Consider the following 16,677-nt stretch of genomic DNA (forward strand, 5'->3'; position numbering starts at 1 on the left):
TTCTTCTAAAAATTCTCCCTTTCATTTGTGTGTGCTGTCTACGGCCACACCACCCTGAACGTGCCTGATCTCATGTGTACTAGATTTTCATTCACTTCAGCCCCCTTAAATTGAGTCAGCAGTGGGAAGGAGAACTGACTCCTGGGTGCTTTCTTGGCACTGCAAGTCCTGCATCACTGGATTTTTGCTGCTCATCATTAGTGGGTGTTCAGCGAATGAATCTTAAATGCAGTTAGCACAGGTAAGAGTGCTCAGCACAGTGCATCTAAATCAGGTGGACTTCTTCCTTGGCATTTTAGCTCCAGGCATTTGCTGCTCCACTGCTCTCCATTACATCCAACCCAGAATCATCACATCTTGAGATGCTCATTTATTCGCTGGTGTTATTCGCTGTTTTGAGTGTAGCACTACAATGCACATTTTCTCTGAGGCTGCCTAGACCATGGAAGAGAGCTCTTTCATAATTTTATGTCACAGGACCCCTCTATAATTTATGTCATTTTCTCCAAACCTGTCTGTGTATTTTAATAGGCCTAAGTAACCCCGGGGTTAGGTCTAATCAATGTCCATGTTTTTCTTGTCTTGCCAGAAGGAGGGACCTGTGAAGTGATTGCAGCCCACAGGTGTTGTAACAAGAACCGCATCGAGGAGCGGTCACAAACAGTGAAGTGCTCCTGTCTACCTGGGAAAGTGGCTGGAACAACAAGAAACAGACCTTCTTGTGTGGATGGTAAGTAATGGGTTTTAGCACTCATGAATTCACTACATACAATATATAATGTGTTGTTGTATGTAAACTACCTGTGTTTCTGAACTCAATGAATGTATGGAAAGTTGGTTCCTCTGGTATTAGGTTTGAATGTCTATTCCAAAACTCACATCGAAGGCAGACTGCCGTTTTGCTGGTGCAGGAAGATGAGGCATCTGGGAGGTGAGTGAGCCATGAGGGCTGCACCATCATGAGTGTGGTTAGTGACATTTGAAAGGGGGAGTCTAGCCCCATCTTGTGTCCCTGCTTTTTTGGTTCCTACTAAGTGGTGATGTATCAAGAAAGGCCTCTACCAGATGCTCATGGCTTAATTTTGAGTATCCAAGTCTCCAGAGCTGTAGGAATTAATTTATTAATTTATGTTTATGAATTATCTAGTCATAGGTGTTCTGTTATAGCAGCAAACACACACAAGGAGAGAGAAGGGAAGGGAGGGAGGGAAGGAGGGAGGGAGGGAGGGAGGGAGGGAGAGAGAGAGAAAGAGGGAGAGAGGGAGTGAAGGGAGGGGGAGAGATCTGGCTTGAGGGATTTCAAATATCATTTTATTTTGATACTATTTAAGGAAATTAAGTAAAGGAATTCTTAGGGCAATAAGTGTATGGATTCAACTTATTTTGGAAGTGATTCTGTATGGAATGACAATCATGTTAGTGATAGGAAAGTTGGAAAGTTGGCAGTACCTACTGTGCATTCAAAAGATATTTAATGCGGACTAATTTTCTGCAAGGTATCATTGTATTTACTATATATATATATATATATATATATATGTGTGTGTGTGTGTGTGTGTGTGTGTGTGTGTGTGTGTGTGAATGAACACCATTGCCTTGAGTATGTGTCAAAATTTGGTTCATATTGCTCATTTTACTTTATCTAACCCTACCAAAAATCTTACTAGTCCAAACGCTGGACTAGAATTGTAGTTCAAGTGGTAAAATGCTTACCTAGCATGCACAAAGCCTTGGGTTCAATCCCCAGTACCACATAGGCCTGGTGTAGTTATGCATGTCTGTAATCCCAATGCTCAGAAGGTGGAAACAGGGGAACAAAATCATCCTTGGCTACATAGAAAGTTCAAGACTAACCTGGGCTACATTAAATAAATAGATTAGATTAAATTCCAACTATTATTCTTCCATGCCTATGGATCAAGAATTATACTTAGCTGGGAGGTTCTGGCTCTGAAGCTCTCATGCAGCTGCAATTGAATTCTTAAATGTTGACTGGTACTGACAGGAGGTTTTAGGATGGCTTGCTCACATAGCTGTTGGCAAGAGCCCGATTCCCTCTTCAAACATCTGCTTTACACTCTTATATGAATTAGAAATGTGTAAAAGGCACCACTCTGATCCCACTTAGTATGAGAGCAAAGCTTCAGTAAAGCATATTTAAACAAGATCCCATGCTGTAAATACCATTTCTGAAACAAAAAAGTGTGTGTGATTGATCCAGCTTGGATTAAGAGGTCTACTTTTGTCTGGTCAACTACAGACAGAAGTACAAGATTACATGGCCAGCACATCTGTCCTTCTGTTCCATAGCAAAGTCCATTTAGTCTTGAAGGTTGTGACTAACCCAAGTTTGTGCAATCAGTTCTGCAGTGGAGCAGTTTCTCCCAGGAGTCACGAGGACAGTGTTATGGCTACTGGCTTCTGGGATGGAATACTACTAAGCATCAATAATATACTGGTCTCCTCCCCTGACCAAAATTTACAAATACAACAATAATGTCATTGGTATTGAGGTTTATTGACTTGGAATGTACTTGGACTATACTGTATCACCGTGAACACCAAAAGCATTGCTGACAAGGGGAAAGGAACTAGCCTACTAAAGCCATATTGGCCTCTTTCAGGAGGAAGCTCTTGCCAGGGAGGCAGGAGGCATTGTGTAGCACAAAGCTACAATAGTCACTTATGTTCTTGGCCAAACAAAGCAATGAGATTGTTACCTATAAATCTCCATCCCAATTCTAGGTAATTGTCATCACTAATGATGTAGAATGGAAATGCCTTCAGATTTTGGATGAAAAACACAAAGTGTAGTGTGTTGTCTGTGCTGAGAGATTGGGAAATGGCAGTTGGCTCTCACTTTGTGTTAGATGATAAACCATATGACAGCAATATTTTCATCTCGGAACAATTTATTTCATTTTGGAAGCTTCTTATTGTAAGTGTGGTTGTTTCAAACAAAAAGACCACCACCTCTATATGCCAAGCAAAAGACAATAGAAACGTTTTTTAGTCCGATAGTGAATATTCATATTTAAATAGAATTCCATTCTCAAGTCGTTGGGTATGTATGGACAAGTACATGTTGCTATCATTAAATTTGTTTGGGTGACCGCACTCTCTACATGGAAAAATAAATAAAATCAATCAGTTTGATGTAGTTGCTAGAATATTAGACTGAGTGACTGCATCTGGGCAGAATCACAGCTGTACCTTTTACCAATAGAACTATGTTGGCAAGGTGTGTCCATCTATCCCCAGTGTGCTGTCCTCTCCAAAGAGAGGATGAGAAGGATTTCTGCCTCCTGGAGCTGAAGTGAGGAATAATAGAACTATATTTGTAATGTTATTTCCACACTAGCTCCCCTCAAATGCTCCTTAAATTATAGGTTCTATTTCTTATCTTACTAGTAAATGTGGGTAACTGTTAGAAATGTCAATGTCATATTAATTCAGCATGGTGGCATCTTGGCCCCATGTGTTCTGAGAATATTTTCCAGCTGATATCCAGATAACACCAATTGTCTCTCAGGAGTTCAAGCTTGTAGAGATTTTGTTTGTTTGTTTTTCAAGAGAGAGATTCGCTGTAGCCTTAGTTGTCCTAGAACTTGCTCTTTAGATCAGGCTGGCCTCAAACTCACAGAGATCTGAGTGCTGGGATTAAAGGCATGTGCCACCATTTCCCAGATAGATGTTGTAGGGATTTTTAAACCCACAGATATATAATATCGATACGTTGAAAGCACCAATGATTCCATTTCCCAGAGATGGTCATGGCTTTGCATGATTGCCTTATAATCTAAGCCAATCACTAAAAAGTAAAAGCTCAATGGAGATATTTACCAGATTTAAACACTATGATACTGATTGATGGAGGACTCATTTCACTTAATATGTGATAAATATTTTCCATGTTTGTGCATTCTTCCAAACATAATTGTTGATAGCTACATAGAATTCTCACTGATAACTATACCTGCATTTATTTAACTGCCCTCTCTGCTTTGACACACTACCACCTTTTTGTTCAAGTTCCCCTTATGCTTTTTCCTAAGAGATAGAGACAGAAGACTGACCTGGGCTATGGAGTTCCAGGAGACCTCTTGGTTCAAACATAGTTAAACCAGCATCTGGTATTAGTACATATTGAGCTTCAAAAGCTTTTTTGTAAAATGCAAATATCTAGATAAGTAGGAAAAGGCAGTATAGCCAGCGTAATACAGAAACATTGCCTGCCTCTTCCTGTTAGATATTAGATATCATAGGGATTGTGCCTTCTAGGGTCATTGCCATAGACTAGGTAGAAGTGCTTCTGTAAGCAATGCTTTTAGACACACTCTGTCTGCCTCTTTATCTCTGTCTCTGTCTCTCTTTATCTCTGTGTCTCTCTCTATCTCTGTCTCTGTCTTTCTGTCTTTGTCTGTGTGTGTGTGTTGGGTGCAGGACCAGAGCATCTGTTTTATAGTGAAATGTTCCTACATGTTTCTCCATTTAGAGTTTGCCAGGTAATGCATATCTAAACTTCAGTAAATACAATGTGAGGGAAAGTTCTACTTCTGGTCTCTAGCAATGTCTTGAATGCATTGTGGACATTAGTCTGAGTTTGAACTAGTCCAAGTTTGATTTGACTTTGCACCATTGTCTGCCTTTCTTCTTATCCCAAGAAGTGGATGACTATTTAGGTGACTCCTGTTCCTGGTGATTTTGACTTGAGGCTCTTCTTTCTTATGTCTTACCCTGTGTCGACAGGCATGGGGAGGGAGACAGAAGCAAGCTTCTGTTAGAGATCTTTGTACCTTTCACTCATGAACATCCCAGGACCTTTTTATCCTCTTTGTTAAAACAATGGAACAGTCACTGAATCCCCAGTCATTTTTGTGTCACAAACAAGACATTGCACATCAGTACAATTTGTTCCTTGTTTATCTTAAGCCTGTAAGACAAGAACAAATAGATAGGAAGAAAGGGAAAGAAAGATTCTGACAGTACAAAAGACTGGCAGACATGAGAGAGGCCACTCAGGGAGAGAGACACAGGGAGGAAAGGGAAGGTAGTGAGTTAGAAAGGGTATTCCACAGACAAGAAACACAAATACTAGGCAGACCTATCCACAGAATAGCTTGATTCACTGCCATGAGAAACTGGTCTATTCAGTCTTGCTATTGTTTTGGGATTGTTTCTTTGGAGTGAGGTTTTCTTTTACTTTTGAGATTATAATGTAATTACTGAATTTCAACTTTCACTTTCTTTCCTCCAAACCTTCCCATATATACCCTTCACTCTCTTTTAAATCCATGGCCTATTTTTCAGTCATTGCTATTGCATGCATATATGTACACACATATTTATTCCTAAATATGAACTGTTTAGTCCTTATAGTGCTTCTTCAATGTGTGCTTTCAGAGCTGACCATTTGGTAGGCCACTTCAACCACTCCCAGATTTTCTCAGTTGCCCCTAATTCTTTGGGTAAGGTTGAGGCCTCCTGGGCTTTTCTCTGCCCACATTATCATGTCCATTGATATCATCTTTGTTCAGATCATATTTAGACAGTCATTTGGTAGGAATTTATGATTCTGACACCTGACATTACTAGGAGCCAGATCTCACAGCAAACTCACTGAACATCCAGCCCCTACAATCCTTCTGCATGTTCCCTTAGACTTAGATGAAGGAATGTTTTATAGCTGTATCTTTTGAACCTGGGATCCACAACTCTGTATTTTGAATGGTTGCAGTTTTCTGTATTGATCTCTGCCTGTTATAAAGAGAAGCTTTCTTGATGAGGAGTGAAGACTACACTTATCTGTGAGTATAAGGACAACAGTTTATAACAATTAAAGAAATCTTTAGCAAGGATGACAGTGTATGTTCATAATCTGAGCTCTCCGGAGGCTGAGGCAAGAAGATGACACTTTCTAGGTTTCCTAGGCTACATATAAGTTCCAGTCTCAAACAATTTTACTTGACAGAGTTAGATTTGTAATATATAGTCACATACAATTGTACTATATGAGATTCAGAACCAGAATTTTTACAAATGTTTTATGGAGACTGATTGTGTAGAAAAGACATGATAACATTCTCTTGACACGCTTGACATATACCATCTTAATCCCAAAATACTATAAGATGGGGGGAAAGTCTCAGAATAGAGATAAATTTTGAATTCAGCAAATTTTCTATAGAATAATGTTATATATATATACAATTGGACATTAAATAGCCCCTTGGTAGCTTGCCATACTGTGCCATCATATTCAAAGTTCTGAGAAGTTCTGCAGACAAGTAGCTGGTTAAAACTGAAATATGCCAACTGTTTTATAATGTAAACTTTTGTTCTCTTAGAAGCATTCACAAAACCCCATATACTCCATGATATAGGCACAAGGTCATGGCATTGTAGATGCTATAGCTTTGTTTTGGTTTTCCTGTGCCTGCAGCTCAGAGTCCTTCCTTAGACCTCTAACCAAGCAGTGCTCAGATATTTCCAATATCTCATTGACATGTCAGGCTCAGGTACAGTTTGCCAATCATCTAGAGACCTTTCAAAACATAACATGAAAAATTGTTTGCTTTTATTTAGAAATTTTAAATATTTAGGTGATGGAAAAAAGGCGCATTAGGATTTTCTGCTGTTGCTTGTCATCCACTCAAGAGAGCACCACATGATGGACCTGATGTGATGTGTTAGAGATACCATTCTCCACTATTGCCTTGCTCTTAGAATGGCAACTCCAGATTGCATAATAGGCAAAACCACCAAATCCCGATGGCTTTATGAGAAATGACAGATATCATTTCTGAAAGGAGAGCCCACTGTTCCTATTAGAAGAGAATCTTGAATTGTTGGTGTGTGAGATGGTGGCACTTGCAGATGTGGATTTTAAATTATATGCAAGTTCTCCTGGAAATGGCATTAAATTCCCAATGTGAGGCCATTGCTTGCCCAGGCACGAAAGGAACTGGGACCTGCACTGGTAAATGAAGAAGAAGGAAAGAAGTCCAGGACTGGAGGAGCAGTTGCCCCTTCTAATTGAAGGCCAGTCACTGTATTTGCTCCTTTGCTTGGTGGAAAGAACAGGAAACTGATTAGCAGCATTTCTCAGAGCATAAACAACTGTACTGTCTTCCATCACATTCCGCTCCTCTCCCAGTTTGCGTAGTTACCAATGGAAAGAAGAACCATCCATATATCAGTCCTCAAGCCAACAGAGGACCAAAGGATAAGAATTGTTATTGGATGGGACACCTCATCTCCTCTCAGCCTCCATTCTTCCTTATAGTCACTCAAGTGTCTAGCACACTGATACTACTGATACCTGATCCCTAAAGACTAGGGAATAAGTAGCATTTGACACACATAGTGACTTTTTTACTCTTTAATAGATAAAAGCAAATTATTTCACAATTTGATTTTAGTGTAAAATAATAAGCATCATGATATATTCAGAAATATGTGTATGCACTATAGTATAAACATACCTCAAAATATTGCACTGTACCCCAATATTGCCAATGAGAAGTGTTCAGAACTTATGTATATAGGTATAGCAAGGGGAGAGTAAAAAATAAAAGTAATTTTCTCTTTCCCCTATTCCCTACAATTATGATGTAATCCTAATTTTTATGATATAATCACCAGAAGTAACCATTACATCTTTATGTGAAATTGGGATGCACACACAGGCCTATAATGTGCATACACAAGACTTTATAAGTAATATGTTATCATATGAAATAGAATAACTCATGCCTATAATATTATAGCATAGCATAGGGGTATACCTCAAATAATTCACTGAAAGAGAAATAGAAATGGCTGCCAAACTTGAAGAAAATTACTGGACATTACTCATTTAGAGAAATGTAAATTAAACACCGAGATGCAGTTTCATCAATCAAGTAGGCAGAGATGAAAAGTTTGGTAATATCCAGTCTTAAGGCGGGAGGAGAGAAAAATTACATTTAAATCATACTAAATGACAAACGGCTTACAAACTCAATTAGTTAGGCACACTTCTCTGTGTGGCTCACCAAAGGGAGGATGATAAATACAGAAATTTGTAATGAGGCTGGATGTTTTGAGAACATAATAGAAATCAGATGTGTTATAGCTGTTTGTGCTTACTTCTATTTAGCAATAACTTTTGAGTATTTAATTGCTTGCATTTTCACACATGTAGGGTGCATGGATCTAGGCAACAGCTAAAATAAAAGAAAAAAAAATCAGAGAACCATGTAAGGAGTACGGGTTTTTCCTCCCGCCACCTAGTCTTGTCCCGCCGCCGCACTAGCCCCAAATAATACACAGAGATTCTGTATTTGATATTATGCTGTTGGCCAGTTACTTGCTTCTTATCGGCTAGCTCTATCTTAATTATTAACCCATTTCTATGTATTTCCATGTGGTCTTACCAGAGAGAGGCGGCTGGCGGTTCTATTCTCTCCAGACTCTCCATCTTAACCCTCCTTACTACTTCCTCTTTCCTCCTTGTCTCCTAGTCCCTCCTATCTTCCTTTCCTATTGGCCAACAGTGCTTTACTCATTAACCAGTATGAGAAACAAATATACATAATGGCATCTCCCATCATCTCCTCTTTTCTGTCTAAATAAAAAGAAGGGTTTTAACCTTAACATAGCAAAATATATAACACAACAGTTATCAAATAAGAATCAGTTAACAATATTTAGTCCATTAACATTTAGTAAGATTTAAAAAAATATTCCATCATCTATCCTATCTTTGTGAGTCTAAAGTCCTATATGTAACTTATCTTTAATCCTAACTAAGGAATACTATAACCATAACTATCTGTCTTCAACTCCCTTAAAGACCACAGAAGGATAGTATATAAACTCTAGAAATGACAGAGACAACTCACTGCCTGTTCACCCAAAGATCTTCTGTAATGTTCCATCTTCAGCCCATAGGTCATAGGGTATCTGGCAGATTCTTCAGCAAAGCAGGAAAACTTAAACTGTCTTCTTATATTGGCAGTTTGTCATTCACTTTTCTCTGTGTCCTGCAGACTGTGTGGCAGTCTCTTCCATGAAGCAGGAACTCTGTAGCAATGTCCATCTTGAATCAGCAGTCAATTTTCTGTGGGTCCTGCATGTCCAGTTTATACAGCACAAAGTCAAACAGTTCAGACAAGAGCAGTATCTTGTCCAAATGGCTAGTCTTGCCATATGTGAAGTAATCTCGGAGTTTCCTTAATGTCCATCTTCCTTTCTGACCCAGGTGGTGTTGCCAGGAGCAATTGTGCCTCATTGTCAAGAAAAACCCTAAACCATTTTAAATGCCATATTCTGTAGGTCTTTGAAAGGTTTGAAGAATGCCTATCCATCTCAAATACATGTCTGTATATCTAGAAATATTAACTAACTTAACTATAATATCTGACTATCATAGGTACTGTCTATAATCTGTATTGAATCTGCATCTCCCATCAGAACCACATACCATTTCAGTGGGAAAACTATGTGTGATTGCATAATTACATTTGGTGAATATATACAGGTGTGTGACATGTAGCAGTCACAAAATACATGTCAGGAATACATGCATATATTTGTGAGTCCATGTATGTGCATGTTTGGGTGCATATGTATGTGTGCATATTTGTGTTCATGTGTGTGTGATAGAGACACAGAGACAGAGATCATGATATGGTATACCCCCAATACATGTCAGATGTCTACCTGCTATAAATTTGTTGACACATAATACCTTCTTCATAATGAAGGTATTTCCCACAAAGCAATCCCAAAGTCATTGGTTATCATTTATCTCTAAAGAAGCCAGGTGGTTTCACAGATCTGTTATTCTCAGATATGAGTTCACTTTTTTTTAGTTTATTTTTAATTTATTCTAATTTCAAACAAGCTTGTTTAACATGTCAATAGCACCCTCCTGTCCTTCCCTGTTGCCCCTACCAGTTCCCATCCTATCCCCTTTTTGCTCCCCAGGGAAGATGAGGCCTTCCATGAGGAGTCTTCAAAATCTGTCATATCATTTGGAGCAGGGCTCAGGCCCTCCCCCATGTGTCAAGGCTGAGAGAGTATACCTCTATGTTGAATGAGTTCCCATAGTCGATTCCTATACTATGGATAAATATTCATCCATTACCAGTAGCCCATAGACTGCCCAGCCCTCCCAACTAATACCACATTCAGGGAATCTGGGTCAGTCCTATGCTGGTTTTCCAGCTATCAGACTGGAGTCCATGAGCTCCCCCTTGTTCAGGTCAGCAGTTTCTGTGGGTTTCTTCAGCCTGGTCTTGACTCCCTTGCTCATCACTTCTCATTCTCTACTACTGGATTCCAGGAGTTCAGCTGTGGGTGTCTGTTTCTGCTTCTATCAGCTACTAGATAAAGGCTCTAGGATGGCATATAAGGTAGCCATCAATCTCATTATCAGGTAAGGGCATTTAAGATACCCTTCCCACTGTTGCTTAGATTGTTAGTTTGAGTCATCCTTGGAGATCTCTGGACATTTCCCTAGTGCCAGATTTCTCTTTAAATCTATCATGGCTCCCTCTCTAATGGTATCTCTTTTACTCTCTTCTATTCTTTACCTGACTCAATATTCCTGCTCCCTTGTGCCCACCTCTCCCTTCCTCTTCCTCCTAACTCCCTCTCTCCTCCCTGAATGCTCCCAGTTTGCTTGAGAGATCTTGTTCCTTTCTCCTTCTCCAGGGGACCATGTGTATCTCTCTTAGGATTCTCCTAGTTTCCTAACTTTTCTGGTGGTATGGATTGTAGGCTGGTAATCCTCTGTTCTATGTCTAAAAACCATATATGAGTGAGTGCATACCCTGTTTGTCTGGGTTATCTCACTCAGGATGGATTCTTCTAGTTCAGTCCATTTGCCTATGAATTTCAAGATTATATTGTTTTTTCCCCACTGAGTAGTACTCCATTGTGTAAATGTACCACATTTTGTTCATCCATTCTTCAGCTGAGGGGCTTTTATGTTGCTTCCAGGTACTGGCTATTACAAATAATGCTGAACAGATTTCCTTGTGTGAATAAACATCTTTTGGGAATATGCCTAAGAGTGGAATTACTAGATCTTGAGGTAAATTGATTCCCATTTTCCTGAGGAACCATCATACTGATTTCCAAAGTGGCTGTATGAGTCTGCATTCCCACCACTAGCAGAGGAGTGTTCCCCTTTCTCTACATCCTCTCCAATATAAACTATTTTTTTAGTGTTTTTGATTTTAGCCATTCTGGCAGGAGTAAGTTGGTATATCAGAGTTGTTTTGATTTGCATTTCCCTGATGGCAAAGGTTGTTGTGTACTTTAAGTGTCTTTCAGCCATTTTAGATTCCTCTATTGAGAATCCTCTATTTAGTTCTGTACCCCACTTTTTAATTGGATTATTTTGTGTTTTGGTAAATAACTTCTTGTGTTCTTTGGATATTTTGGAAATCAGCCCTCTGTCAGATATAGGATTGGTGAATATTTTTTCCCATTCTGTGGGCTACCATTTTGTCTTGTTGACTGTGTTCTTTGCCTTATAGAAACTTTTCAATTTCAGGAGGTCCCATTTATTAATTGTTGATCTCAGACTGTGCTACTGGTGTTTTGTTCAAGAAGCCATCTCCTGCACCAATTTGTTCAAGAGTACCTCTCACTTTCTCTTCTAAGAGTTTCAGTGTGGCTGGATTTATGTTGAGGTCTTTGATCCAATTGGACTTAAGTTTTGTGTATGGCAATAGATATGGATCTATCTGCAGTCTTCTACATGTCAGCATCTAGTTATGCCAGCACCATTTGTTGAAGATGCTTTCTTTTTTCCATTGTATAATTTTAGCTTTGTCAAAAATCAGGTGTTCTTAGGTGTGTGGGTTAATATGGGTTAATATCAGGGTCTTCAAATTGATTCCATTTTTCTTCCCATTTATTTTGCACCAATATCATGCTGCTTTCAGGACTATAGCTCTACAATGGAGTTTGAACTCAGGGATGGTGATGCCTCTGGAAGTTCCTTTTTGTACAGGGTTGTTTTGGCTATCCTGGGTCTTTTGTTTTTCCATATAAAGTTGAGTATTTTTCTTTCAAGGTCCAGGAAGAAATGGGCTGGGATTTTGATGGGGATTGCATTAAATCTCTAGATTGCTTTTGACAAGATTGCCATTTTTACAATGTTGATCCCACCTATACAAGAGCATGGGAGATTTTTCCATTTTCTGGTATCTTCTTTATTTTCTTTCTTTAAATACTCAAAGTTCTTATATAGGTCTTTCACTTGTTTAGTTAGCATTATCCCAAGATATTTTATGTTGCTTGTGGCTGTTATAAAAGGTGATATTTCTCTGATTTCTTTCTCAGCCTCTTTATCCTCTTTATATAGTAGGGCTACAGTTTTTTGTTTTGTTTTGTTTTTCTTTGTTTTGTTTTGTTTTGTTTTTTGTCTTGTTTTGTTTTTAGTTAATCTTGTATCCTGCCACTCTGCTGAAGGTGTTTATCAGCTGTAGGAGTTCCCTGGTAGAGCTTTTTGAGTCACTTATATAAACTATCATATCATCTGCAAATAGCGAAAGTTTGAGTTCTTTCTTTCCAATTTGTATCCCCGTGATCTACTTTTGTTTGCTTATTTCTCTAGCTAGAACTTTAAGTACAATATTGAAGACATATGGAGAGAGTGGACATCCTTATCTTGTTCCTGATTTTAGAGGAATTGCATTGAGTTTCTCTCCATTTAATTTGATGTTGGCTGTTGGTTTGTTATATATTGCTCTTATTATGTTTATGTATATTCCCATTATCTCTTATCTCTCTAAGACATTTATTGTGAAAGAGTGTTGAGTTTTGTCAAAGGATTTTTCAGCATCTAGTGAGATGATCATGTGGCTTTTATTTTTAAGATTGTTTATATGGTAAATTATACTGATGGATTTTCATATGTTGAACCCCCTGCATCCCCAGGATGAAGCCTACTAGGTCATGGTGGATGATTTCTCTGATGTGTTCTTGAATTTGATTTGCCAGTATTTTACTGAATATTTTTGCATCAATGTTCATGAGGGATATTGGTCTGTAGTTCTCTTTCTTAATTATATCATTGTGTGGCTTGAGTGCCAGGGTAATTGTAGCCTCATAAAAAGAGTTTGGGAATGAACCTTCTGTTTCTGTTGTGTGGAACAAGTTGAGGAGTATTGGTATTAGCTCTTTGAATTTCTGGTAGAATTCTGTACTCAAGCCATCTGGCCCTGACCTTTTTTTTAGTTGGGAGGCTTGTGATGACTGTTTCTATTTCATTAGGGGGTTATAGATCTATTTAAATTGCTTATCTGTTCTTGATTTAATTTTGGTAAGTGATATGTAACTAGAAGATGGTCCATTTTCTTTGAATTTTCAAATTTTGTGGCGTACAAGTTTTCAAAGTATGACCTAAGATTCTCTGGATTTCCTCAGTGTCTGTTGTTATTTCCCCCCTTTTCACTTCTGATTTTGTTAATTTGCATGTTCTTTCTTTGCCTTTTGGTTAGTTTGGATAAAGGTTTATCTGTCTTGTTGATTTTGTTGAAGAACCAACTCTTTGTTACATTGATTCTTTGTATTGCTTTCCTTGTTTGTACTTTACTGATTTCAGCCCACAATTTGATTATTTCCTGGTATCTACTCCTCTGAGGTGAGTTTGCTTCATTTTGTTCTAGAGCTTTCAGTTGTGCTGTTAATTCTCTAATGCACTATTCTCCAGTTTTTTCATGTGGGCACTTAGTGCTATGAACTTTCCTCTTAGTAATGCTTTCAAAGTGTCCCATATGTTTGGGTATGTTGAGTCTTCATTCTCATTGAATTCTAGGAAGTATTTGGTTTTTTCTTTATTTCTTCCTTGATGCAGGAATGGTGCAATTTCACATTGTTCAATTTCCATGAGTTTGTAGGTTTTCTGCAATTTGTGTTGTTGTTGAAATCTAACTTTATAGCATGATGGTCTGATAAGATACAGGGGGTTATGTAGTGAGGTAGTTTTGTACCTGTTGAGATTTGCTATATTGCTGAATATTGTTGATTTTTGAGAAGGTTCCATGTGGAGCAGAGAAGAAGGTATATTCTTTTATGTTTGGATGACATGCTCTATAAATATCTGTTAATCTCAATTGGGACATAACTTCTGTTACTTCCTTTGTTTGTTAAGTTTCTGTCTGGTAAATCTGTCTAATGTTGAGAGTGGGTTGTTGAAATCTCCCACTATAAGTATTTATACTTATATGGTATAAGATTTTATATGCAATTTGAGTTTTAGTAGTGTTTCTTTTACAAATGTGGGCACCTTTGTATGCATTTGGAGTATAGATGATCATAATTGAGACTTCATCTTCATGGATTTCTCCTGTGATGAATAAGAAATGACCTTCTTCATCTCTTTTGATTGATTTTAGTTTAAAGTCTAATTTGTTAGATATTAGGATTGCTACACCTGCTTGTTTCTTGGGTCCATTTGATTGGAAAATTTTTTTCCCAACCCTTAACTCTTAGGTAAATTCTGTCTTTGAAGTTGAGATATGTTTCTTGTATGAATTCTGTCTTTGTAGCCATTCTGTTAGCCTGTGTCTTTTTATAATCAAGTTAAGACCATTAATGTTGAGGGATATTAATTACCATTGATTGTTAATTCTTGTTTGTTTTGGATTGGTGTTGATGGTGGTATTATATGTGGATTTCCCCCATTTTTCTTTTCAGTGTTCGTAAAGTGAGATTATCTATTGCCTATGTTTTTGTTCGTGTAGCTGACTTCCTTGGATTGGAGTTTTCCTTCCAGAACTTTCTGAAGGACTGGATTAGTTGTTAAGTATTGTTTAAATCTGGTTTTGTCATGGAATATCTTGGTTTATCCATCTATAGAGTTTGAAAATTTTGCTGGGTATACTAGTCTGGGCTGGCATCTGTGGTCTCTTGGTGTTGGTAGAGTATCTATCCTGGACCTTCTGGTCTTCAGTTTCCATGGAGGAGTCAGGCGTAATTCTTATAGGTTTGCATTAGGTTGTGAAAGTTTTCTCCTATGATTTTGTTGACTATATTTTCTGCACGTTTGAGTTGGGTTTCTTCACTTTCTTCTATACCTATTCTTAACTTTGGCCTTTTCATGGTGTCGCATATTTCCTGGATATTTTGTGTTAGGGATGTGTTGGACTTAAGATTTTCTTTGGTCAATGAATCTATTTCTCATAGTGTGTCTTCAATGTGTGAGACTCTCTTTTACACCTCTGGTATTGTGTTGGTTATGCTTGCATCTGTAGTTTTTTATTGTTTACCCAGCTTTTCTATTTCTAGCATTCCCTCTGATTTCGGTTGTTGTTGTTCTTTATTGTCTCTATTTCAGCTCTCAAATCTTGCACTGTTTGAATTGTATTTTGCAATTTTTGGTTTGTCTTTTCTTATGTTTCTTTAAAAGGATTTTCTCATTTCCTCTTTTAGGGTCTCTATTATCTTCATGAACTTAAATTTAGGGACATTCTCTTCTGCTTCATCTGTGTTGGGCTGTTCAGGTCTTGCTGGTGTGGAGTCCCTAGACTCTGATGGCATCATATTGATCTTTCTGTTGTTGATTGTGTTCTTATTCTGTCATCTTCCCATCCCTTCTTCCAATACTTACCAGTGGGGACTCTCCCTCTGCTGGTAGGTACAGGACCAAGATTCTTTTCTGGTGGGTGCAAGCAAGTCCAATACTCTGATGGCTCTCCTCTTTCAGTGGCTGGAGGTGAGACTAGAGTGCTGGCAGACACTGGGCAGGCCAGTCTGGCTGGAGGGGCTCCTCAGCACACAGTCCCCAGTTCTTAGGAGGCTCCAAGAAGGACATGAGTTCACTTTTAATCAATCCTTTTCCCAAAGGGAAGGAAAAATGCTGTTCTAAATCTAAAGAGCCAGCTCCTCATTCCTGTGGCTAGGCTCAAGCCTCAGGAAGGAATGGTTGCAGAGTCTTGTGTTATAAATGTTTTGACCATGTGGATAATGAGCAGGCCTTGTGAATTATTTCAGACCTCTGGAATAATCTATTACTCTGTCTTCTGAAGCTCTGCTGAACACTGCTGGGGATAGTAGTTTATGTCTATGAAGCACCTTCTGATAATGTCATCTTAGAAAACAGTAGTGCAGATGGACCCTTCTGATACTCACATATAAATTCACACAGTTGAATAACACTTTAAAAAACTAATACTTTCCTTCATCTTCTGAAGTTTATTGAATCGCTGAAGGCTGACTCCTATGCAAACAGGGTATGAGTTGCCTACTGTGATGGCTAATGATGACTGTCAATTTGATATCAAAGAAACAACCCTCTAAGCCCATCTGTGAGGGAGTTTCTAGATTAGGCTAGTCAATATAGGAATTACAATACATACTAACCAGATGACTGAGACCCAGAAATATCTACATCCAAAATCTATTTAGTTATAAGATTGAAGAATGCAGGATTTCTTTTCTTCCTGTACTTCAGAATTCTGTGAGCTGAGCCAGGATAAGCAAGAAAGCCTCATTTATAGCAGAAATGTGGTCTTCTAGAACCACAGCTACCTGCCTGCAGTGGCAGATTAATTATCCTCACCTCTAGGACCAGCTCTATAGTCTTATGTCACAAGAACTAAGTATACATCAGGTCCACACTCTCTACCCTCTCTCTTACCTTTTAGTGGACTATGTATCAGTAACAGTAATAAT

The 16,677-nt window shown here is 38.4% G+C and overlaps 1 protein-coding gene across 3 annotated transcripts in view; it reads left to right on the plus strand.

Annotated features, from left to right (window-relative positions):
- Tafa1 (TAFA chemokine like family member 1) overlaps nt 1-16,677 on the plus strand; it is a 508,456-nt gene that overhangs the window by 390,932 nt on the left and 100,847 nt on the right. For 2 of the 3 annotated variants that reach the window (XM_051203518.1, XM_051203519.1), the window contains exon 3: nt 590-730. In XM_051203518.1, the coding sequence (XP_051059475.1) occupies nt 590-730 (141 nt within the window). The remainder of the gene's footprint in view (nt 1-589; nt 731-16,677) is intronic. The other variant, XM_051203521.1, reaches the window with a different exon arrangement.

Source organism: Phodopus roborovskii, unplaced genomic scaffold, assembly GCF_943737965.1.
Source record: "Phodopus roborovskii unplaced genomic scaffold, PHOROB, whole genome shotgun sequence".
Classification (NCBI taxonomy): Eukaryota; Metazoa; Chordata; class Mammalia; order Rodentia; family Cricetidae; genus Phodopus; species Phodopus roborovskii.